We start from the raw sequence: 23546 nt of genomic DNA on the forward strand, positions 1-23546 counted from the left end.
TTGATATTTTCTGTGGTGGAAGGGTTTATTATCTCCTGCATCAAGAGGAGATGGATGTGTGCTGAGCTCAGCTTTTTCTTGTCCATCCCTTGCCTACCCAAGGGAGAAGCTCCAGTTGGTTCCTGACATAAACCAGCACATTTTTCATTAATAGAATGCACGATTATCCCAGGCTCTGAAGAAGGGGCTGAGGTTTGCCCTGCTAATTTTAAGTCTAGGATGGGGCACATGCTTATCTCAGTGAAGTGCTGAAACTGAGTCATGTGTGAGCCAGAGGCTTGGTGGAGAAATAGGAAATTATCTGGGAAGAAGCTGGCAGCGTGCAGAGCACGTTCCCATGGCAGTAACATTCAGCAAAGAGGTGGGAAGGAAAAGCTCTCCTATTTTTACCTTTCTGTACATCTTACAGAACTCAAAAATTGGAACTCAGGTTCTGGGGAAAACTTCTGGCCCTGGAAGGAGACACATGACCTCCATCTAGAGCCATTAGTGATTTTGCTTTTTTTGGCTTTGGTTGTTGGATTCTACTGTTGGATACATTTTGTTTTCTAACAGAGATGAGATTTTGGTTTTTTTCCTGTAGCTTTTGGCTTTAGTCAATTTCATTTGTGAAATTCTCATGTGTTTATACTTGAACATACTAAACAATTTTTTTAAAGAATGCCCCAAAGACTTCTGGCCAAACACTTTTTGTATTTGATGCATCTGACCTCCATGAAACCTCTGTGGATAACATGTTTGAAATAGCAGCTCCTGTGTTAGCAGATTGGATGGGATTTTCTCCTTGCTCCTATTAGGATGTTTTGGGGAGTTCTTCATTTTCTGTTTTCAGCAGAAACATTCTATTGTTTCTTTTTTTCTTTTCATATGATATGATGACCGGTGACATTTTCTGGTTTGGTGGACATGTGATCATTTTTGGGAATTGTAAATAATTGGTAACTTCTTGTTTTCATATCCATTATAAACTACTTATATTTTTCAACAGTTCCTGAAGAAATTGTTTTATTTTTTTTTTTCAAATCTGCCTAAAAATATTTTCCTAACTCCTGTCCTTGCTGAGCCAGCTGTCCTTCCTGTCTCTGCACCTGGGAATTGTGTTTAAAGGCAGGTTCCCTTTAAAAATGAAGAGATGTGGGCAATTTTTTTAGCTGTGGAGAGGCTTTGCAAGGCCATGGGCTCCAAGGCTGTTCCATAAGCCCTGGATTTCACACCTGGTGTGCCATGGGTGATGTTACAAGCAGCACTTTTGGGATTTGGGTGGAACCTCCCAGTCCTTTGGGGGAACAGGGAGAGTTCTGGTGATCCAGGGACCACAGCACTGGCACAGGGAGAATATTCCCAAACTGGCTGGTCTGGAGGTGAAGAAAAGCTGAAGATGGATTGAAGCCCTGGAATCCCTTCCCAGTGTGTTCTCCTTGACAAGACATTTCTTAAGGCCTAGAGGTGACACTGCTGTTGTGCTTTCTTTCCTCTTTATAAATAGCAGCTGGCCCAAACCACTGACCCTGAATTCTTTGCATTAATCTCCCCTCACTGTGGCATGTGACACCTCCTCAGAGGCCATATCAGCTGTGCTCCCCCAGATAGCTCAGAAGCCTCTTGCTATGGAGAAGATTGGCTTGGTAAGAATGTGGTGTTGGCAGGCTGAGCCTTTTAGAGTTTCTCTTTTGGAATGATGGGAGCAGTTGGGGGTGTCCCTGCTCTGCTGTTTGGTACCTGTTTAACTCCTGTGCCTTCAGAACTACCCCAGACCCTGACTGAACATCCATTTTCTTGCAATTATTCCCAAATTCTGGCTGAAACAGCCCAGCCCCCTGAACTATGTGCCCTTGAGAAAAGCAGGTGCTGCTCCCTGTTTCCATAGCAGCTGCTGGAGGAGCTGAGCAGCTCAGGCTGATCGTGACCAAGAGCCCACAGGAATATGCACAAAACCCAGCAGAGTCTGCTCTGGAAAATCTGCATTTTCATTAGATGACTCAAGGAGTTGGTAAGTGTGTGTGTGTGGCAGTGGCTTGGTGGCTGCCAGAGGCTGTCACAGCTGTGTCACATTGCTAAAAGTGGCCTCTGGTGATGGGGAACAATTCAAGGACCAGCCAGGTTTGGGGTCTCACTCAGCAATTTGTCCATGCTGGTTAATCCTTGGGTAACCAGCAGCCCTCACTCCACTGTTCTGAAGGAGCTTTGCCTTCTGTGCCTCTTTTTTTCCTGGTTTTTTCAGTATGAGCAGAAATCTTCCAAGGCTTTTATCAAAGGCAAAATCTTAATTATGTCTAATGAAAGCACACACTTAATTTCCCCTCCCCTGAGAGCTCAGGGCAGTGGGAAGCAGAGTGCTGGAAGGGCTGTGCTGTGACAGAGCACAGGGCTGGTGTCACTGTGGTGGGCAGAGGGGAGCCTCAGGCACAAGAAGGATCTCCCCAAACCCATGGGGAGACCAAAACAGGGATTTCTGGTTCCTTGAAGGCTAAAGGAGCAAAAAAGAAAAGAGCTTTTTTTCTGGTAAAATAAGGCCAAACCATAGCTTTGTCACAGAGGTAGAAAAATTAATTACTTAAATCTCATGTTTGAAGGGTTTTGCCCTGCCATCCCCTCCCAGCTCAACAGCAGCAGGACACCCCTGGCATTTGTCCTCTGGTCACCTCCCCACTGTGGCACAGAAGGGCCAAGGGAATGATGTCCTTCCCTTCCCAGACAGAGGGATATGGCCAAGACCACATTTTTGAAATATCAAGCATTATACAGCAAAGCCTTTCAAACATGAGATTTAAGTAATTAATTTATCCACCTCTATGACAAAGCTATGGTTTGGCCTTATTTTCCAGACAAAAGAAAGCTGATGTGTCCCTGACCAAAACCCTGGCAGTGGGAGGAACCTGACCATGGGAGGGAGCTGCTGTGAGGTGTTCAGGCCTGGGGTGAGTCTCACAGAGGTGATGGAGCTTGGGAAGGTGCTGCAGAACATTGCCTTGCTGCAGATGCTGGAGCAGGGAGTGAGGCTGGGGAAGGGTGCAGGCAGGTGGTGGCACCATCTCCTGCCAGCCCTTTGCCCAGCAATCAGGGCACTGCTCTCTGCCAGCATTCTGGAGCAGTGCTCCCTTCTCCCCTCAGCTGTGTATGTGCCCAGGCTCAGAGGCTAAATGACATTTTATTTATCCCTTCTTAGTTTTCATGTGTCCCTGGTGCATTGCTTCCAGCATTGCTTACAAGGAAAAAGAATCCTGCATGAGGCTTTGGCATGAGCGAGCCTGGGAGTGCCAGGGCAAGTTCTGTTCCTGGGTAAATGTCGTGTGCAGCCCCAGGGGCTGGGCAGAGGCAGCTGTGGCTCACAGGGATGAGCAGCCCTGGGTCAGCAGTCCCCCCTCTCATGGCCATGAGGCTCTGGGGTCTGGCAGCCATGGAGAACAGGCCCTCAGTGCTTTGCTTTAATTGGCATAGGGGTGTTTGCTCAAAGGTTGGACTCCATGACCTTGGAGGTCTTTTCCAACCTTTGTGCCTCCGTGGCTCTTCCTCTCCCAGGGATGAGCTCGGATGTGTGAACACATCTTGCAGCTCTGCACGCCCACACGTGTCCGTGGGCTCAGCTGCCCAGGGGCTCTGTGGTCACTCTCAGCATATTCCTCACCTCACCCCATCTGCAGCTCCCAGTAGGTCACAGGGCTCCTCCTCTCCAGTGTGAGTCTGTCCCCTGCTGCAGAGCCAGGATTTCTCCTTTCTGCCCTTATCTCATGCAGGCTCTGTGCTGCCAGGGCCTGTTTGGGACTCCGGTGTTCCCTGACAGGAGATAAGCTCGAGTGCTGGGGCTGCACTGCTCTGCCCCAGCCTGGGCTGCAGTTCTGCCTCCTCCCAGCCCCATCCCAGCAGGGACAGAGGCAGTGAGCCCCCCTGCACCAGTGCTGCACTCAGGGCTCCTCACAGGACCTCTCTGCAGGTGCACAGGTGAAAGGGAAATGTGGGACAGCCCAAAGTCATGAATCATGGCTGAGTCAGCCCTGGCTCTCCAGTGCTGCTCTCCTGGGTTTGGGGTAACCCCAAGTTTATGAGTCGTGGTTGAGTCAGAGCTGGCTCTCCAGTGCTGCTCTCCCATGTTTGGGTTCTTCACAGAATCATGGAATGGTTTGGGGGAGAAGAGACTTTAAAGCCCATCTCATTCCACCCCCTTCCACACCTCCCACTATCCCAGATTGCTCCAAGCTCCATCCAACCTGGTTTGGACACTTCCAGGGATGGGGCACCCTGTGCCAGGGCCTCACCACCCTCACAGGGAAATCCTTTTTTTCCAGGACTCTACAACCAAAAGCTTTGTGGAGACCAATTTACAAAAGCTACTAAAGGTAGCCCTGAGAATCTCAGTGCAGGTTGTTTCAGGCGCTGTTACAATTATGTGTCAATTCATAGCACGCTACTTTTATTTTATTCTTCATAGGTGCTTCAAGGTTCTTCAGGGCATTGCTAAAAATGTTTTGCTTTAAAACTTGAAAACATGAAGGAATGAAAGGAGTATTTGCAGCTGCTGCACATTAACAGCTTAAGGAGATATGAGAGAAGAAATGGGGAACAAAACCTGATTTGCATCAGCAGAGGAAAGTCCCTGCAGAGTTTCAAGACGGAACTGTGGAGGTCAGAGGGTTTCTTCAAATGAAGGAGCAGTTGCCTCAGTCTGCTTAAAACTGAGGTTAGAAAATCACAAAACCAAGGGACAAAACTCGTAGAAAGGCAAAGTTTGAGATGTGCTGCCGTCAAGGATTGGTGTTAGCTGAGGCACCAGAGCAGAGCTCCAGCCTCACCCGGGCTGTGCTGGGCTCAGCAGCTCATGACCTTCCCTGTGCCCTCCTCATCCCCCACAAGGGCTTTTCCAGCCTCCCCGTGCAGGGAGAAGTGTCCAGGAGCTGTTGGCTTTTCCAGGATCTCACCAAGGCAGCTGTGAGTTGGCTGTGTCCCCTCCCCACCCCTCCCTCCCTCCAAAACTGGGACATCTAAATTTAACCTGCTATCAACAGATGAGGCTGGAGTGTTTCCACTGTGGCAAGGAATCCCACTCAGAATCTGTCCTCTCCCCTGCTCCAGCTCCGTTCCTGCACATTCCTTCTCTGGAGCTGGGAGTTTCCTTCCTCCTCCTCCTCCCCACCTGCACTTGTTTGTGTCACTGCCACAGCACTGATACCCAGCAGGTCTTTGCTCTGGTGCTTTTTTGGAGAAGCTTGGATGCTGCTTTCCAAGCTGGATCAGAGACAAGCAAAACTTCTCAAAGACCACAAAAATGTGCAAAGGAGAAACCTGTGTCTTGCTTGGGTAGACCCAGTGTGTTGGATGGGAGCTTGCAGTGGGGTCAGGCTGTGGCAGGAGGAGCTGGAGCACGAAGATGCCAGTGGGTTTAAGAGATCAGCAGTGGAGCTGTGCTGGCTGCTTGGCCAAGCACCCCCTGCTCTCCAGAACTCAGCACTTTCCTTTATGGAAAGCAAACAAAACCTGAATGTGAAAATTTTCGGGGGCGGGCAGCAAATAATGGAATGAGTACAGGTGGTGTTTGAAAACCAATCACAGACTGCAGCAGCTTTCACCCTCTCCCCTGCCCAGGGCTCTGTGCTGCTGCCTCTCTCCAGATGTGGTATTTTCAGTGAACATCTGCCTGGGGTTTTGCTAAATAAGCCAGTGGTGTCAGGAAACCGAAGCGTGCGGAAGTTCAGCGCTGCCTGCGCCGACCAGCCCAGCTCCGGCTGCCCCCAATGCAAGGCAGGCTGGTGATGAAAAATGCAGGATGTTGGCTGGTGTTGTTCACCAGAAACCTCCTGGCTCTGTCTGCTGCAGCCCAAGAGCTGGCACGGAGAGAGAACTGGTGGTAAATGGGATATTTATCGCTGCTCAAAACGTGAGCGCAGAGCTATTTGTTTAAAAACAGCCACCGCCCAAACGACTCCAGGCAGACGCGTTTGAAAATTTCACTTTATTTCTCTGTTATAAAAGCAGGGTTTTGTATTTTACATCTCTGTAAGTGTCCAGACTCGGTACATCTTGGTTTTGTTTTCACAGTATCTCTGCAAGACCAAGGACGATTCTTATTGCTGCGCCGGGAGCCAGGGCAGGAGGGCGAGCAGTGCCTCACCTTCCCCCGGGCTGGACCCAGCCTGGCGCCGGCTCCACAGGTCTCTACCCCTCCCCAAGGCTGCTGAGGGTCTGTGCTGGCTCCCCGAGGGGCTGCCCCTCTCCTCCCACGCTCATCTCGGTGTCAAGGGCAGGGAAGGAGAACCACGAGGTCCCTGACCCACTCGGTGCCTTGGCCGTGCTCGGCAGCCCCTGGGGGCAGGTGAGGGTCTAGGCCAGGGCTGCTGCCCACCCTGGAGCACCACAGGGCTGTGACAGGATGGCCAGGCTGCACTCTGAGCCCCTCTGGGGGTTTGGGTCTATAAAGAGCTGAGAGCATCACTGATGGGAAGGTGAGGCACAGACACGCTCATGTTCACCCGTGTATGTCGTGTCGGTGCCCCAACCCCTGCCCAGTGTATCCTTTGTGTATTCCTGGTTCTGCCAAAAGCTGCCAGAGAAGGAGCTTGATTCACCTCTGCTCATTTGCCACTCTGCCCTGGGTCCCCAGACATTGAAGTCCCCACTGGAACCCTGTCAGTCAATCCCTGTTGTAACCACCAGCCTTAGCAACAGCGGTGTCTCAGAGCCCCTGTTACTTCCAGCCATCCTTCCTGTTATAGACAATCTGTCCCCGTCAGTTTGGTAATGAAGCAGCATTGGAAAAACATCACTTTTAATCACAATGCATGAAATCTCCAAAGAGGCAGCATCACTCTCTCTGCCGTGTCTGGGGATGCAGATGGAGGTGAGGGGGCACGTTTTGACCTAGGCACGGGATAAAGGCATTCTTTGGGAAGGGAGAAGTCCATGCAAAGCCGACCCCAGAGTGAAATTTGAATTTTGTGTTTACTGCTCAGCTGGGTCCGTTCAGTGCAACAGGACAAATTAGCCAGGAGGTTACTATCAAATTGCATGGATGTATCCAGTCCACCAGGTAGAGGGAATAGGAGGAACCAGATTTGCTTAATGCACTGGGAGACTAAGTCCAACACAAAGCTAAGTGGAAAAGGACGTAGGTGTTCCCTGAATGTGGTTTTTGGTGACTGAGAAGAAATCTTTCCTTGGAATTTCTTTGTGCAGCTAATTAAGACAACTGGGTCCGAATCCTTCGACCCAGGCTGACATCAGTGAGAACTCTAAGTACTCAGCACCTGGAGACAAAGTGAATACCAGACACAAATCCCCCTTCTGCTCCCACCCATGGGACTCGGCAGCAGCCAAGATGCATGAGAGCATGATCAGCTATTCACCCACAGCTCACAGTTTGTCCTCTTCTGCATGTATTGCCTCGGAGAAAATACAGACAAGTCCCAAAGGGCTGTGCCAGTGGAGCTATAGTTGGATGTGAATCCAGGTAAGAAAACGGAGTTTAATACAGAGAGTGACTGTGCAAGTCCAAGTCTCCCTAGCTTCATCCTTTATAGTCCCAAAGCCGAGATTGAGGCACCCTTTGGCTTGTGGGTTTGGGGTTGATCCAGTCCAGTCGTTTCCAAGCCGGACTGCCCACCTCAGAGCTCTGCCCGTGGAAAGGAGCACCTCCGTGGCTGAACATCTCTGGAAGCCAGTGGATGAGGAGGGTGGGCTCCCCTGCAGGCAGGGGAATGGCTGCAGAGCCCCAGGGTCCTTGTTTGCTGGTTTGAGGCTGTCCTGGTGGGGGACACAACTCCTGGGTGTGCATTTCCCGGGCAGGGGGTGGTGTTGAACCCGTTGCCAAAGGAGGTGGTGTGGCTGTGGAGAAGTGAGGAAGGAGAATTTCTTGCTGGTAAGGTCCTGTGTGGAAGATGGGGGTAGGAATAGCAGCTGATTGGTGCCTCTCCATGGGGAGAGCCTTTTGAGCAGCGTGTGTGGGGTTGTGAGACCTGTTCAGACCAGCTCGGCAGGGCCAGGCTTGTACCTGGCATGCAGAACTCTCCTCAGTCCCAGCTCTTGAGGCAAGTTGTTAATAGGAGGAAGAAATATTTTCTGGGGAAAGGAGCTGCAGAGGGAAGTGATCTGCCTGAGGCCATGTGCTGGAGCAGGGCAGATCCTCCACTCCCCATCCTGTGCCCTGGCCTCCAGATGCCACCTCTACCACAGAACTTCCTCTGCCTTCAAACCCCTCCCTCCCATTCAAACGGCTCTTGTGCCTCATCCTCCTCTGCAGAGGAGCATCTGCTTATCTCAGCAGCCATCTGGTCCTTATTAAAAGCTACAGGTTTCACCTCCTCCTCCTCCAAATGCTCCTTCCTCACTGAGGATCCACACCCAGGGCTCAGGTGTTGCCCTGCCTGCACCTTCTCGTGCGTTTCCCTTTGCTACAGTGGATGTTTGTGCCATGACAGACAGGGACAGTGTCATGGCCCTGCCTGTACCTCCTTCCTGACAGCCAGGTAGATCATGAGGTCATTGGGAAGAAAATGATCTGTGAATCCCAATGTGACTGGTTAGCACAGAAGGAAGAGTTTTCCTCAGCTGTTGCTGTGTTTGCCAGGAGTGGGTTCCTGTTATTTTCAGACGTGGCTGCTCCTGAACTACAGATCATGCTGGGTAAGATCTGCCCTCTCTGACACCTGTGTGTCTCCAGTGACTTCAGAAGGATCCTTGGGACACCCCACTCTTTGTACAGCCCCATCATTGGGATTTCACAGCAAACAGGGCCACAGAGCTTCACCCGACAGCAGCAGCACGTGAGCTCTTATCCACGAGAAGGTGAGGCTGTGGGCTAGCTGGGAGAACATCTGTGTGTCCTAAAGACAAATGTCCCACTGGGACATCCCCCCTTGACTGGTGTTGACTCCCAGGGCCACAATTCCAGCTGTGAGGTGATTGATTCCCTGTTGGACTGCTAGGGGAGGCTGAGACCACCACGAGTGATGAGCAGCACGAGGAGCTTCCAGGGCCTCCTGCAAAGCAGGGAGAGGTGGCCTGGGAGCTCCCCTCGAGAGCCATCCGACAGCAGGGTTGTCATTTGCATTGCTTTGAAACTGAGATGATTTCCGTGCTTCCTTGTTCCAGGTTTTAAAAAGAGGAAGATTTTCTTGCTTCTTCCAATTTCATGCCCTTTGTATCCATCAGCCCATGCCATGCTGACAGCCTATTCCCTGTTCCAAAACTTTTTCTCCAGAATTCTGTAGAAAGGACATTCTGCCTGGTGGTGTTTTTGTTGGTTTGTTTTTTTTTTTTTCAAACACAGCTTTAAGGCAAAAGTTTGGCAATGCAAAGCAAAGTCTACATAAGGCCGCATGACTTGGATTTGCAACTCAGAACCTTATCGCTTAAAAAAAATACCTTATCTTAAATAGTCAACTTTTTGCTCCAGGAACTTGTTTCATTCTCAACCAAAAAGGAAAAAAAATTCTTAAAATCCCAAATAAAATGTTCATATTGTTCTGGGCAGTTCTGGACAAGCTAATGAGACTGAAGTTCAAACGGGAACTAAAGTAGGGAAGAAAAAATAAAAGCTATAGGGTAGACATCAGTGTTAGTTTCTTCCCTTAGGAATCCAGTGATGAGACAGACCCAGTCCAAGGTCTCCTCTTTAGCTTTAGCACAGTGAAATCCGTCCCAATGGGAGAAGGTAGAATGGTTGCATTTGTTGAATGAATAAAAAGTGCATTTAGGTTTTGCTCAGATTCTAGGTGTGTATCCTAATACCTAAGTGATTGTTTTGCTTCGGGTTTGTTTTCTCCCTCTCGCTGCCGGGACGCCAGGCGTGCATTATCGATGCTTTGGGGGTATCACCACGAGTGGCGGTCCATCCTTTGGCCTCCACATGAGTACCTGAGCATCATTGGCATTGGGTTTGACAAGGGCACTGGGTGGTATTGGCTCATTCTTGCTGAGGACCTGGGGCTGCTCTTGGGCAGAGGGCTCCTGCAGCTTGGCACGCTGCCCCAGGGGCCTGCTGGGGTTCACCTCGATGCCCAGCCTCATGCGCCATTTGATAGTCTGCAGGGTCACCATCTCGTTGGTGGCCGTGTTGGTGGCCACCAGCCAGGTGGTGAAGCTCTGATCCCGGTGGATGCTGGTGAGCTTGGCCACGTTGCTGTCGCTGACGGGCACGGCCCACGTCACGCTGGGGTAGAAGTTGTCGTTCATGCTGATGTTGAACTTGGACTCCTTCTTGGTGGGACCCACGATGGTGCAGGTTTCTGTGGTGTTCCCATACCAGGGATAGTTCACTCCGTCTGAGTCACTGATGGCCTGGATTTTACCGTCTAGGAGATCTGGAAGCTCCCAACTTGACCTGCCATAATCAATAGCAAATGATGGATAATGAATTAATTAATTAGTTTAGGAACATGCTGGACTTTAGAAAGGAGAGGGAAGAGCTGTGGATGCATTCCCTCTCTGGCTTTTACTGGAATTTGTGCCCTTTGTGCCATCCCTGCCATTAAAAGCATCCTTCTCGTCAGGCCCGCTCTCAATCCGTTCATCCCCTGAATTTCTCTCTGGATGAGCCACTGTCCCTCCCCGCCGTCTGCCTGGCTCTGGAAGTGTAACCCATCCTCCTGCAGCCCTTGGAAGGACCCAGCCCGAGGGCTGCACTCCAGGCTCTGGGCTGGGGATGGTGTTACAGTAATCAGAGAGCCCCAGGTGGAGCTGCTTGTAAAGCTGCCCGCACTGCTCACCTGCGAGAGGGACACAAAGGTCAGTGCTGCTAGCAGGAATGTGAGTGAAAACACCCCCCTGTCACCTTGTGCTGCTTGATGCACAGCTTGGAGTGGGTTTTTTCAGTAGCTTCCAATTTAATTTTTAAGATTAGATTTGCCAGTAGAGGCAAACTGCTGTAAAATGTCTCAGAAGAAGGGTTGGATGTTTGCTCTGAGACGGCACGGCCACAGATCACTTGCTCAGTGCACAGCAGCTGTTTTAAGGACAATCTTTTAAAAACCAGGCTGGCAGAGGTGCCTCTCAAGCACCTTCTCCTTCCTGCTCATGAATCAGCACTCCTCACCAGCCAGGGATGGTGTCCCAGCAGTGAAGGTGGCAGAAGGGACTGGTGGCAGCAGCAGTGGTGTTTGCACCTGACCCTGCCATAGCACTGGCTGTGCTCCAGTTCCCCAAGCCTTGTGGCTCCCTGCTGCAGGCTAGGACATGGGAAACGATTTATCTTGGAGAGACACAGAGGGGACGCCCTGAGGCTCCTCAGGGTCAGGGTGACTGTCCAAGCCTTTCATAAGTCTGGTGCTGCAGCTTAAAAATAGCCCCTTGATTGCAGAGGAGCCTGTGGCTGGGGGTACTGGTCGGCCTGGCTGGCTCTTGCACAGCTCTGGGATGGCTGCTCTGGCCAGGGAGATGTCACTGTCTCACAAGGCTGTTTTGACTGTTAATTAGTTAATGACCGTGAAGTGCCTCCATGTTTGCACCCGCTGGATCGTTCAGCACTTAGCTGTGTCTGGCTGTGGCTAGAGGATACCACGGGGGATTTCAAGGTCTCATTTATCTATTTGTTCATGTGAGCAGGGGGTCCTGGCAAACACCTCCCCACGGGAGATGAAGTGTGAGCAGGAGGTGGGGTGCCCTGGGGGCTGCGGGATGCAGGGAGCAGCAGGAGCAGGGGATGCTCGGGGCTGCAGGGGCTGCAGGGATGCTCTGAGCAGCAGGAGCAGGGGATGCTCTGAGCTGCAGGGATGCTGTGAGCCGCAGGAGCAGGGGTTATGCAAGCACAACATCTCCCTGCTCAGATTTACAGGCTGCTGTCAGCTACAGCACCGCAGCTGCAGCAATGCCTTCCTCCCGCGCTCATCGCCAGCAGGCAGAGGGAGTCCTTTCCCTGGAAGAAAATTTTTAGTGAAGGCAGCCAAAAGGAGATCCCTGAGCAGTCCTGCCAGGACCCTTGTGCACTGCAGAGATGTTTGTATGCTCTGCTCTGCTCTGCAAACCGGAGTCATCCTGGCTCACCATCCCTTGCGCCCTTCAGTCAGAGCTGGGCAGGGGAAGGCTCAGGAAGGCTCAAGGATGGCCCAAGGAAGCCCCAGGGGATGCTGAGTGACCCAGCCCTCGGTGATAGATGAATGGAGGTCCTGCTCTGCAGCCCCCACCCCTCCCTGCTGCACAGCCCAGCTCCGAAACCCCATCTCTCTCTCCCTGGGCTCTTCTCTCCCTGTCACCTGCTGGTTTAGGATTACTTTCCATTCAGACAGGGGCTAGTGCTCAGCTTGGCTGTCACCCAGGGCTGAGATGTGGCAGAGGTTGACTCTGAGGTGACAGTGTGGTGCAGCCACAGCATCTCTGCAGGTACCCAGGTGCCAAACCAGGACTGAGGTGCCACAGAGCATGAGAACCCTCCTGGGCTGCTCCAGCCTGCTCAGATCAGAGCTGCTGGCTGCATGGCAGGAGAACCTGGCAGAGGATGCTCAGTAAATGCAGCTCCTCTGAGATCTGCTTGTCCTCATCTTCATTCCCAGGTCAGGATGGAATTGCAGGAGCTCCTGGGGATTTGCCCAGGATTTAAACAAGAGCACAAGGGTGGAGCTGTGTCAGGGCCTGAGCAGGATGGTGCCTGCAGAGCCTGCAGCATCCCAGGGCAAAGCTGAGCGTGGCTGGGCTCAGGGTGGCCCAGGAGGACACCCAGCTTGAGCAAAGGCGTGGGCAGGAATGGGGAAGGAGACACCAGCCTGCGTTTCTTCAGAGAGCACGCTGTGCCTAATTCGAGCCAGTGTGGTTAACCCCAGGGTTTCAAAACCATCATGCTTCATCTGCTCTGCTTGGAACAAGCAAGAAAACGAGGCCTCATGATGATCCCATGACTGGAGCAGAGCAGAGGCTGCCTGGTGGCTGCTGCTGGTGCCTGTCCCTCTCCTGATGCTCCAGCAAAGCCCCTGTGCCAGCCAGGCTGGCAGCCTCTGCTTGCAGAGCATGTCCATGCTGAATAATATGCCAACAACTGGATGATTTTGGAAAGAATGCTGTGGAATGATCTTTGGCTGCATCAGCATCTTTCTGTGGTAGTGTCGAGCCAAGGAGAGACCAGAAAGTGCCCAGTAAACACTTTGCTGACAATAGCAGGAAGGAGGCATGAAAAGCAACCAAGCTATCTGGTTTCATGGGTTCACTGATCAGCTCCAGGATCAGTAGGTTCTGCCTCACAACACTGACTGGCCTGTTTCTGCCTCCTCTGAAACCCTCAGAGCCAGTGTGGGCACCACCAGAGCCCGGAGCTGCCAAGAAACCTCTCCAACAAATGTCTTCTTGCTACCAGAAAGAACTCTGAGCTATTTCTTGTGGTACAAGCAGAGCCCTGCTGCTGACAGCCAAGCAGCTTTATGTAGGTTTTGGCTTCCCAGTTCTCATTCAGACACTTTTTTCCCTCTTCTGTCACACAGAACAGAATCATCCTGAGCTCCAGATGTCTGTCCCACAGCACCCAGCAGGGCAGGGACAGCAAAGCCAGCCCTGGGCATCCAGCAGTGGGGAACATGCAGGTAACCTCTCCAGACAGGCACCAGGCACTGCTGCAACCTCAGCTCTAATTGCCTAAAGCCAGCTCCTAATTAGTCACAGGCCAGATGGACTTGCACAACCTTCTGCTTTCCAGCACCTTCCTCTCCAAGCTCCCTAAATAAGAGCAGCCCCTGTGGGCACAGCCCCTGCCTGGTGCAGGGAGCAGGGCCATGTGTGGGTGCAGTGAAACTCTGTCTCAGGATTTCACATCCTGCTCCTGCCTCCCTCCACCACTGCCCTGCACTGGGGACTCACTGGGACAAAGAAAACCTGATAGCCAGAGCTGCTTAATTTTAAATTCTCCTTTACAATGCTTCTCTCACCTTTTCCAGCATGTCAGGCAAGTCAAGGCAGGGTTGGAGTGAAGAACAGGAAGGAAATTGAAGATGTTGCTGTGCTGCTGTGGTCCCTCTTCCTCCCACCCTCCACCTGTGTGTTCCTGCCCCATCTCCTGAACCAGCAGCAGTGTTTGGGGCTGGCTCAGGGAGTGGAACTGACACAAAACTGGCATTAGGAAAAAGGGAATAATTGCTGCAGCAAACTCAATGGACAGCCCATGTAACTGGGCTAAGGTGGGTGAGCTCCCTGGGCCACTGCAGGGCAGCAGAGCCTCTCTGAATCCCTGGAGGAGTAAATTCCCACAGGGAACTGACCTCCCTTCACTTTCTTTGGAAAAGATGCCCTTGTGGTGTTTTTGATCGTGTCCTCCCCCCTGGGGACTGGGGGTTTATTCTCTTGACAATTTGAGTTCATTGTGTCCCTGCTGCAGGGCATGGAAGATTTAATCTCACCAGGGAGAGATGCCTGGGAAGATGGAGTGATGATGTAAGGATGCAAGTGCCCCATCAGGTCTTCCAGGGGGAGAAACATCCACAGGAAAACTTCTCCAGATTCCTGGCTGATCAAATTCCAATTCCAATTTATTTATCTCTCTCTTTTGCATATCTCCATCTGCACAGCTTCTTGCACATCTCCATGGAGATGAAGGAGGCTGGATAATGCCATTCCAGCAGGGCCCAGAGCTGGCACAGGTTCCACCAGGTGCAGAAACCAGCACCCAGCCCAGCAGATGCCAGCAGGGACCTGGTCCAGCTGCTCCTGCTCAGGTCACAGCTCTGGCCTGATGCTGCTGCCTCCCTGTGCACAGCAGATCCTTCCCTAAGGACCAGGCTGAAATCCTGCACTTTAGGGAGGAGCAGCAGCACCAGCCATGGGTGCACAGAGAGGGGTCACAAAGCACATCCCCATCCCCATGCTGAGGGTTTTCATGTTCCCTGCAGCACCTCCTGACTCACATGTAAAGCAATGCCAGCGCTTAATGTGTTAGCTGAGCTCTAATTCTCTCCCTTTAAATTTAAAAATGCTGCATTTAGCCCCCAAATTGTCAGTGCCACTTTAAACGTGCGTGTCTAAATTATCCCCTCTGTACTCCCATCCCTATAGCAGCATTATGCACAGCTCCATCTGCTCCAGTATTTCTCAGCTGTTTCCATCCTCAATGTAATGGCCAGCTTATGCACAGCTAACAACTTCCCAGCAGAGAAGTGAAAAATTAATCCAGAGCCTGCTGTAAGTATTGGTGCTCCGGCTGGATGAGTGATTTTTGATTATTTGGGGTTTTTTGTTTGCCAGTCACCACAGGGGTTAAAAACATGGATGTGGCAGAGGCCTCTGCCTGCCATGGAGGGTTGGGGCTGTGCTGGCATCAATCAATGCAGCTCTGTGGAGGTCAGAGGGATTACATCGAGTTTCACCAGCCAAAGCCTTGGCCCATCCTTTCTCCCAGGTCTGTGTCCTCTCTCTTTCTCTGTAATGGTCTTCCAAGCCCATGTTTCAATGGCATTGAAGAGGCCTTTCCTCCTAAATGCCTTTATTTATAGCCTTCAGATGGCAATGAGTCTATAGAAAGAGAGTGCAGGAACAGACCAATTCCTGCTTGTGTTTGGGTAACTTTTTTTTTTTTTTTTAATCAGCTAAATGTCAGTGAACCTCCTAGGGAAACATCTTTGTTTCCATGATTTTCTAGCTAAAAGCTCTCATATGTAGCTGCAGTGTTTAATTCTACCAGTTTACAGCAGCACCTACTACTCCTTTTTTTTTCCTTTTTCTTTTTTGTCCCAAAACATTCCAGCAAGGGCAGGCTGTACCAAATCCTCATTTTAAACCCAGGGAAACTCAGGTGCAGGGGAATAAAAGGCCACACTGAGGTTTGCAGCACTGGCAGCACCACTCTGTGCCCAGTCCCCTCTATTTCAGTGCATCTGAGCTGTATTTATACAAAGTGGACTTTTCTATTTTCCCTTTGCAGCTGGTGGCTAAAGACAGGATTCCTAAATGAGCCTGAGAATTACACATGCAAATCCCAAAGGCCTGCAATTGGGAACATCTGAGCAACAAATTGTCCTTGCTAAAGATGCTCTTGGAGCCAAGAAAGCCTACAGATTTCAGGCCTGCTGTAAATACTTTTAAAATCACGATCAGCCCCTGCCTGCACTGCTGCTGTTTGCCAGGTACCAGTTTGCCTCTCAGGAAACTTTCTGCTTGAGCAGAGAGGGGACATGGGGACAGGAGAGGGGCAGATTGTCACCTGGGGGTGTTCCTGATTCCCTGGGGTCCCGGGAAGGGAAGGGAAGGGAAGGGAAGGGAAGGGAAGGGAAGGGAAGGGAAGGGAAGGGAAGGGAAGGGAAGGGAAGGGAAGGGAAGGGAAGGGGGGCCAGGCTGTGCGTGCAGATGTTCAGGCTGTCAGGAAGGCGCTGCATTCACTCATTCCTGCTCTCCCTCTCCCCCAGCTCTCCTCATTCAGGGATTTTTTAGGCTGCCCAGACTGACCCTCAGGGGCTGAGCCAGCATCTCCCTGGCTCGGGGCAGAGCAGGGAGAGGATTCCCAGGCCTGACCTTCCCGTCCTTCCTCCCTCAGCCCCAGAGCCTGGGCAGCATCAGCAGCTCCAGCCACTGACCCATCTGCCAGCACAGTCAGGCTCTGTCCCCCTGGCTGGACACACACATTTCTGCTGCACCTGTGCTGCCCAGCACTGTGAGCTGCAGAATTGCTGCTCTGTGCAGGCATTTGGGGATCAGGTGCTGGGGCTGATTTAGCTGTGGGTCAAAGCCTGCAACGTTTGGAGAACAAGCTGGTGGGGACTGGGGAGAGATGACTTCTCTTGGCAGGGAGGTGACATTCTGATTTGACTCATTCCTGCCTCACTATGACTGTCTGACCAGTACCACGGGGATTCCTGGTGTGCAAGCAGCCCCTGGATTCCTCCCACCTCACATTTACACCCATATATTCCCTTTCACATCCCCCATGAGGGAGGCTAACGTGAAATCCGCACCCCGCTCCAAGGTGATGCGGGTGGTTTAACTGCCAAGGGGTTAAATCCAGCTTGTGATTCCCGTGGGCTGCCTGCTGCTGTGGGCAAAGCAAGCAGGATTCCTCCTGTGACGTTCAGTGTGCTCCCAGAGCTGGTGGGCTCCGAGCTGCCAGCCACAGCTCACTGCAGCAGCAGCACAGAGCACTCGAGGGACAGCTCTGTGCCACAAGTGTCAGCCCTGGGCTCTCCCCAGTGAGCACTTTGGGATGGGGAGGGATGCAGGCAAGAGGAGCTGGAGGTCAGGAGAGCCCCTGGTGTCACACACCCATCAAAGCAGGGCTGCTCTCAGGGTTCCAGGATCTCCTGTGCAGCCCAAGAGCTGTTGTGGAAGGGCTCTGCTTTTGGGTTCTACCAGAACAAGTGGGGTTTGGTTGGGGCTTGGGCGAATTCCCACTCGAGGAGAAGAACACCCACTGCTTTGAAAGGGCAGGGACAAGCTCTCCTGTATTTTAAACACACGCCGAAGTCCTGTTAAGTTTCAGAGGGGCTGGGTTTTTAAATATGGATTATAAAAATGATAATTTTTGGCTTGATCCACTATTTCCCAAGCAGGCCACGGCCCTGCCTCTCTCCCCCTTCCCACCCGCACGCGCCCTCCCCTCGGCAATACTCACATCCCCTGGTCCCCGTAGTGGTTGTAGAACTCCATGTGGCTGCAAGCCTGGATCCAGCCCACGATCCAGGTCTCCTTCTTGGGGAGAGGGGGCACCAACACCTGGGCAGAGGCTCGGAAGTGAGGGGTGCGGTAGCGCAGCACCACGCTGGAGGACTCGTCAATGCTGGTGGGAACGGGATCGATGGAGGCTTTCACTTCAACCACTGAAATGCTCTCCCGGAAAACTTTGGATTTGCAGCTAATGCTCTGAATACAGCCCATGGCATACCCCGAGTACAGTCTGACGCAGCTCCTAGGGTACTCCAGCAATCCTGGGGAATATTAGGCATTGAAATTGTCTGGTGCTAGATCAATTACAGATCTTCTTGGTTTGTTATTTCAAAACTGATATCCATAGGATAGAAAATTCATCACGTAAAGCCTTAATTCGAATATCTGTCTTACAAGTACTGCTTCTATTTTTGAGGTTAGCTGCGCTTCAGAAGCAAAAGGGCCTTTAAAATTTTTTCCCCTTTTAATGACCCATTAAATCTCTTGCTCCAAACAGTCTTTGGGTTAAAAAAAAGTCTCTTGAGTTCAATAAATAAAGGTGGTGTTGTTAGCTGATATATTTAGTCCTTCCTTTGCTCAGATGCAGTCTGTCATTCACCATCAAACATAGGACTAGCCGGTATTTCCCTTTATTCTTTGGATGAAAAGCAGAATGTTGATAGACACATCTATATAAATAATGAAATAGTTTTTAGCCCCAGCTTGTCACAACCGGTGTGGATTTCCACTTCCTGACTTGCAGTTGTTCATAACTTCCTTTCGCACAAAATTACAATAATAACAGAAAGAAACGACGGCTGGAAAATGCAAAAAGTCGCCAAATCTCCGATTCTGGAGGCTCCTCCGCCAGCGCTGTCTGGGCTTTGGGGATTAATTTTTTTTTTTTTTTCCCTCTCTTCCCCTTAGAAATAGCCGGGCGCAGGGACGCGAGCGCGGTGCCGGTGGGGCCGGCGGCTCCGGGCGCGCAGCGGGGCAGCGGCGATGGAGCCTCCCCCGCGCCCGCCGGGGCCGCGCCGCTCCGCGCCCGCTCAGCGCCCGCTCAACGCCGCCCGTGACATCCCCCGCCACGCACCGGCCCGGGGGCGCCGCTCCCCTTCCTCCTCCTCCTCCTCCTCTCTCCTCCTCCTCGGCGAGCGGCTCTCCGCAGGGGTGTCCGACCTTCCTCCTCCTCCTCCTCCTCCTCCCGCTGGCGCTCCGGGGCGAGCCGGCTCAGCCGGCGGGGCTCATGGGCGGGCGGCGGGGCTGCCCCGCACACGCGTGGGCCCCGCGGGGCGTCACAGCATCGCGGGGAGCCGCGGCGAGCCCCGGCCGCGCCGCCGAGCCCCGGCTCCTGCGCTGCGGGGGCGAGCGGCGGCGCGGGGCGGCGGGGGGGAGGCTCCTGCTTCTTCTCCTTCTTCTCTCGCTGGGTTTTTTTTCCCCTTCGCCTCTGCGCTGGCTGCCCGGGGAGCTGAGCGGAGCAGGATCGGTGCCTCCGCCTCCCGGCTGCCGCAGGCTTCCTCTCCCGCAATACATTCGTGCACCCGGGGCTCAGCCTCGCCGGGGGCGCGGGGGGGCGCGGGCGGGCTCCCGCTCCGCTCGCCGCAGCGTCGGCAAAGGCAGCGGGGTCAAACTTTGCGGGAACTCGCTGGCAGCCCCTCGGTGCCCCCGGGCGAGCCCCGCCGGCTGCCCGCGCACGGAGCGCCGCATGCCCGGGGCTCCCGCGGCCCCGGCGGCGGCACCGGCGGCGGCTCCGCGCCCCCCCCGCCGCCCCGTCCTCCCTCCTTCGCCCAGTGCCATCCCTCCCCCTGTATTTCGCTTTTAAACTGCAGCTGTTGAGGCTAAACCTCCTTTGCAAAAAAAACAGCATTTCCTCCCACATGTCCGTGGATTGTGGGTAATGTAGTTTTTTTTTTTAATTGTAGAAACGCCTTCCCCCTCTTTTTTGTTATTATTTTTATTGTTATTATTTTTATTATCATTATTGTTATTATTATATTTTAATTTCACTGCAATGTCCTTTTCCTTGCATTTTCAGATTAAGATTTTCCTCTCCCGCCTAGGTAGATTTGGTGCCAGCCGAAGGGCACCAGAGGGGATGGTCAGTCTGTCTCTCTATTTGCAGAACCTGTAGCCCGAGGCTGGATGGGCTGTGATTCCAGCAAGGAATAATGTAAAGCTGTCCACAGCAGCAATGAGACTCGGGAGCAGCTGGAACAGGCAGTGAGGAGCGTCTGAGGCAGCAGTGGCCTGTGGGAAAGTTGTAAACTTCTATTACAGGCAGTTTTAAGGGTAATGCTGCCAGCTGCTCCTGCTGGCCATCAGCTGGCTGAGGATCCGAGCACCAGGGGAGGGGAAATTTTTGGCTTTTCAGCAATAGCTGATGGTCATCAGGCATTGGGTGAGCGTGTCCTCTGTCACTTGTTTCTAAATAGGAAACCTGGGGGAATGAGAGGTAAAAATCTCTTTGCCGGTGCTGCTTGTGGTGTGGCACAGCAGTGCAGAGCTGCTGTAAATGTCTTTTAGTCCTTCCCACCCTGCACTCTCAGCAGGCTGGATTAGCCCTTAGCAGGTAGGAAAAAACTGAGCTACCAGGTGATCCTAACAAGCAAATGTAACAGGATGAGGGGAGGCAGATTTGCTCCTTTCCACCCACAGCCAGTGGAAAAAACACAGCTTATTGTGATGTTTTTCCTCCTCACGTGTTTCTCGAAGCATTGAGAAGTATTTATTTTAAACTTCCCAGTTGCTGTGAAAGGCACAATTTAGTCACTAATCCTGTGACAGAGACAATCACTAAGAACCCGCTCGAGTTACAAGGCACTTACTACCATGTAGTACCAGGAAGAATGAAATTAGCATCTTCCGAATGAAATATCCAGCAGCCTCCAGAAGGTGCTGAAATCCTTTGACATTTCCAAGGCTCTTTCACACTTTTCAAACAAGCTTGTCACAGTTTCCCAGAGCATCCTGAGCCTGGTGAAACTGCATATTCTGCGCCTCTAGTTCCACTGAGGCTTCAGCCAGGTCTTACTTCAACTTGGCTGTCTCTGGTCAGCTAGGAAATTGCATTATCTCACTCTAATTAAATCAGCTCTTCAGCTGGAGGTTTCGTTGGGTTTTGGTCGTGCCTGTCTCCATCAGGCTGCTGCGAGTGATTGAGGCATTAGCACATCCCACCCTGGAAGCATCCCGGGCAGGGTTTGCTGGATGCACTTTGGGCAGAGGTTGGGACGCACCAGCTCTGCCAGTGAATCAGAGAGAGGGGACGGGGCTGTCACTGCTGTCCCAGCCACATTCCAGCGCGGTGCTCCTGGCCATGCTGGCCGCAGGAATTGTGGAATTGTGCAGGAATTGTGGCCGGCAGCCCTGCAGGCAGGGCAGGGCTGAGCAGGGGGCATACAGAGCATGCCGGGTCTGTCTGTCCGTCTGTGTGTCTGTCTGTCTGGGCATTCTCCCAGGTGCTGGGTGACCCCTGTGGATCGTGTGTCAGGACTGGAATAGCCCCTGTCTTCAGGGATATTTATAAACCCCGAGTTAGTTTTATGGGATGGGGCTTGTCATGGCCTCAGTGGGATCAGGGATTTTTCCCTCCCGAGCTCAGTTTCCCCAGCTGGGACTGTCAGTGACAGCCCACCCTGCTGCAGGAGACACCAGGCAGTTTTCCCTTCCCACCCAGCACTGATGGTGCTTTAGCTGGCACTGCATCCACCCCACACTGCCCTTCCTGCTCAGGACTGGGCTGGAGTCTCATGGGGAGGCTGGGGCACAGAAATTCCCTCCTATCAGTGTCAGCAGAGGAGAAAGGCACCAGATTAAATTCACTCCCAGGGCTTTCAAGGTATTTTTTAACCCCTGACAGCTCCCGAGGAACGTGTTCAGTGGTAGCTGAGCATCCCCAGCACAGCCTGGGTGCTGTCTCCCTGTTTCTGCAGGGTCCTGGCCAACAGTGCCTTTATCCCTGCGCCCACTGATGTTTGCAGAGCCCCACATTTGCACAGAGTGGGGAAATCCAGGATGCCACACACTGGGAGGTGATGGCTGCAGCCAAGTGGAGGCAGTGCTGATGTTCTCAGGTAGGCTGAGATTTTCCTGTGCTGGGCAGTGGGGTGAGGGCAGGCAGGTGGGCACTGTGTGCTGAGTGCCCTGGTAGTGGCAGCACAGGCAGGGATCAGGCAGGAGCTGCTGGGTGTGGGTGATGTGGCAGTTCCTGTGTGATTTAAGGGCTGCCACAGCCCCACGTGGTACCTGAGGCAGGAGAGGTTGGGTTTTATGGGCTGGGTGAGGGTGCCTGGGAAGGGAACAAGCTCTTCCTCCCACTGGGATCACAGAATCACATGGTTTGGGTTGGAAGGGACCTTTAAATGTCATTTAGTTCAACTCCCAGCCAGTGGCAGAGACACATTCCACTATCCCAGGCTGCTCCAAGCCCTGTCCAGCCTTGTCCTTGAACAGCTCCAGGGATGGATGGGGCAGCCAGAGCTTCTTTGGGACCCTGTGCCAGGGCCCCACCACCCTCATTGTACAAAATGCCTCCCCAATATCCCATCTAACCCTGCTCTGGCAGGGTGAGCCAGCCCTGTCACTCCATTCCCAGCTCTCTGGAGCCCCTTTAGGCACTGCAAGGAGCTCCAAGCTCTCCCTGGAGCCTTGTCCAGGCTGAGCACCCCCAGCTCTCCCAGCCTGGCTCCAGGGCAGAGCAGCTCCAGCCCCTGGAGCATCTCCAAGGCCTCCTGTGGGCTCACTCCAACAGCTCCAGGTCCCTCCTGTGCTGGGGTCCAGAGCTGGATGCAGTGCTCCAGGTGGGGCTCACCAGAGCAGGGCAGAGGGGCAGAGTCACCTCCCTGACCAGGGATCAGTTCCAGGAGGGCATGAATCATAACTTGATGTACATTATTTTCCCTTGAGGGAGGAAAGTATGAACAAAGCCCAGGAGTGAGGGCTCCTCAGGACCTCAGGCACTTGCTTGTCCAAGCACTGGTGCCACTTGGATGGTGTGTCACTCACATGGGTACAGCCTGGATGCTCAGTTCACTGAGGGAATTTTGAGCTATGTATAGAAGTGCAAAGAAAATGTAAAATTTGTGTTATTATCTTTGGAATCCTGAGAACCACCTTTTATTTAGTACTTGAAGTCCCCACTGCAGTTTGGACAGGTGTCTTTAAAGACACCTGAGTGCCCAATTCCCAGGGTTACCTGTGCATCCACTGCCCTCTGTGACTGCACAGTTGTGTAGACAAATGGCACTGGCACCAGGAGCTGTGGCTGTTCTGCTCCTCAGTGCAATACCCATCTTCAATTCCCCACCCACGGGGGATTTCCAGCCTATTTGCATAGGAATAATCCTGTTCCAGGAGCCTGGGGGTGCTGTGGAGAGCCCACTGTGCAGGGAGGTGCTGGCAGGGCAGGTGCTGCAGCTGGGCTGTCACCCTGTAGGCAGGAGGAATGGCATGGGTGGCGTGTCCCAGGAGTGCTGGAGGCTCAGAGCCACACAGCTGCTGCTCAGGGGTGCAGGATGATCCTTCAGCCCATGAACTGGAGCTGAAGCCTCCCAGGGATGCAGGATGATTCTTCAGCCCTGTGAGATGGAGCTGCAGGGATGCTCCCAGGAATGCAGGGTGATTCTTCAGTCCACAAACTGGAGCTGCACATTCCCAGAGATGCAGGATGATCCTTCAGCCCATGAACTGGAGCTGAAGCCTCCCAGGGATGCTGGATGATCCTTCAGCCCATGAGCTGGAGCTGCAGGGATACTCCCAGGGGCACGGGTGTCTCAGGTGGGAGGTGACAGTGATGGAGCACAGCGTGCGTGGCAGGGGGGACAGGAGGGACAGCAGGTGTTCCCTGCCCTCCCTGGGGCCTGGCAGAGTGTCTGTGCTGCTGGGGCCAGTGCTGTGCTGCTGTCAGGGGACACAGCAGTGGCTGTCACCTGCTGCCAGCTCGGGCTGTGCTGGCTGGGGACACAGTGGGGACATGTGCGCTATCGAGGCCACGCAGCGGCGCCGGGGCAGGAGGGTGG

At 52.9% G+C, this 23546-nt stretch overlaps 2 protein-coding genes across 2 annotated transcripts; one reads left to right on the forward strand and one right to left on the reverse strand.

Annotated features, from left to right (window-relative positions):
* Positions 1 to 9205: 9205 nt before the first annotated feature.
* FAM78A (family with sequence similarity 78 member A) lies at positions 9206 to 17760 on the reverse strand. The gene is made up of 2 exons (XM_005495230.4): positions 17498 to 17760; positions 9206 to 10309 (listed from the first exon to the last, which is right to left on the reverse strand). Exons 1-2 carry the CDS (start codon positions 17758 to 17760, stop codon positions 9781 to 9783), a joined length of 792 nt encoding a protein of 263 aa, XP_005495287.1. The 3' UTR covers positions 9206 to 9780.
* A 771-nt stretch (positions 17761 to 18531) lies between these two features.
* LOC141731384 (uncharacterized) lies at positions 18532 to 21598 on the forward strand. Its single transcript, XM_074556535.1, has 2 exons — positions 18532 to 21367; positions 21462 to 21598. The coding sequence occupies exon 1, from the start codon at positions 18532 to 18534 to the stop codon at positions 19363 to 19365; it is 834 nt and encodes a 277-aa protein (XP_074412636.1). The 3' UTR covers positions 19366 to 21367; positions 21462 to 21598.
* Positions 21599 to 23546: the final 1948 nt, after the last annotated feature.

Source organism: Zonotrichia albicollis, chromosome 21 (genome assembly GCF_047830755.1).
Source record: "Zonotrichia albicollis isolate bZonAlb1 chromosome 21, bZonAlb1.hap1, whole genome shotgun sequence".
Lineage (NCBI taxonomy): Eukaryota > Metazoa > Chordata > Aves > Passeriformes > Passerellidae > Zonotrichia > Zonotrichia albicollis.

Bases quoted from the DNA above. Each gene is read 5' to 3' on its own strand.
- FAM78A (XM_005495230.4), bottom strand. From the start codon at position 17,760: ATGGGCTGTATTCAGAGCATTAGCTGCAAATCCAAAGTTTTCCGGGAG. The intron at 10,310-17,497 runs GTGAGTATTGCC...TGATTATGGCAG, and splicing joins CACTACGGGGACCAGGGGAT to GTCAAGTTGGGAGCTTCCAG.
- LOC141731384 (XM_074556535.1), top strand. From the start codon at position 18,532: ATGGAGCCTCCCCCGCGCCCGCCGGGGCCGCGCCGCTCCGCGCCCGCT.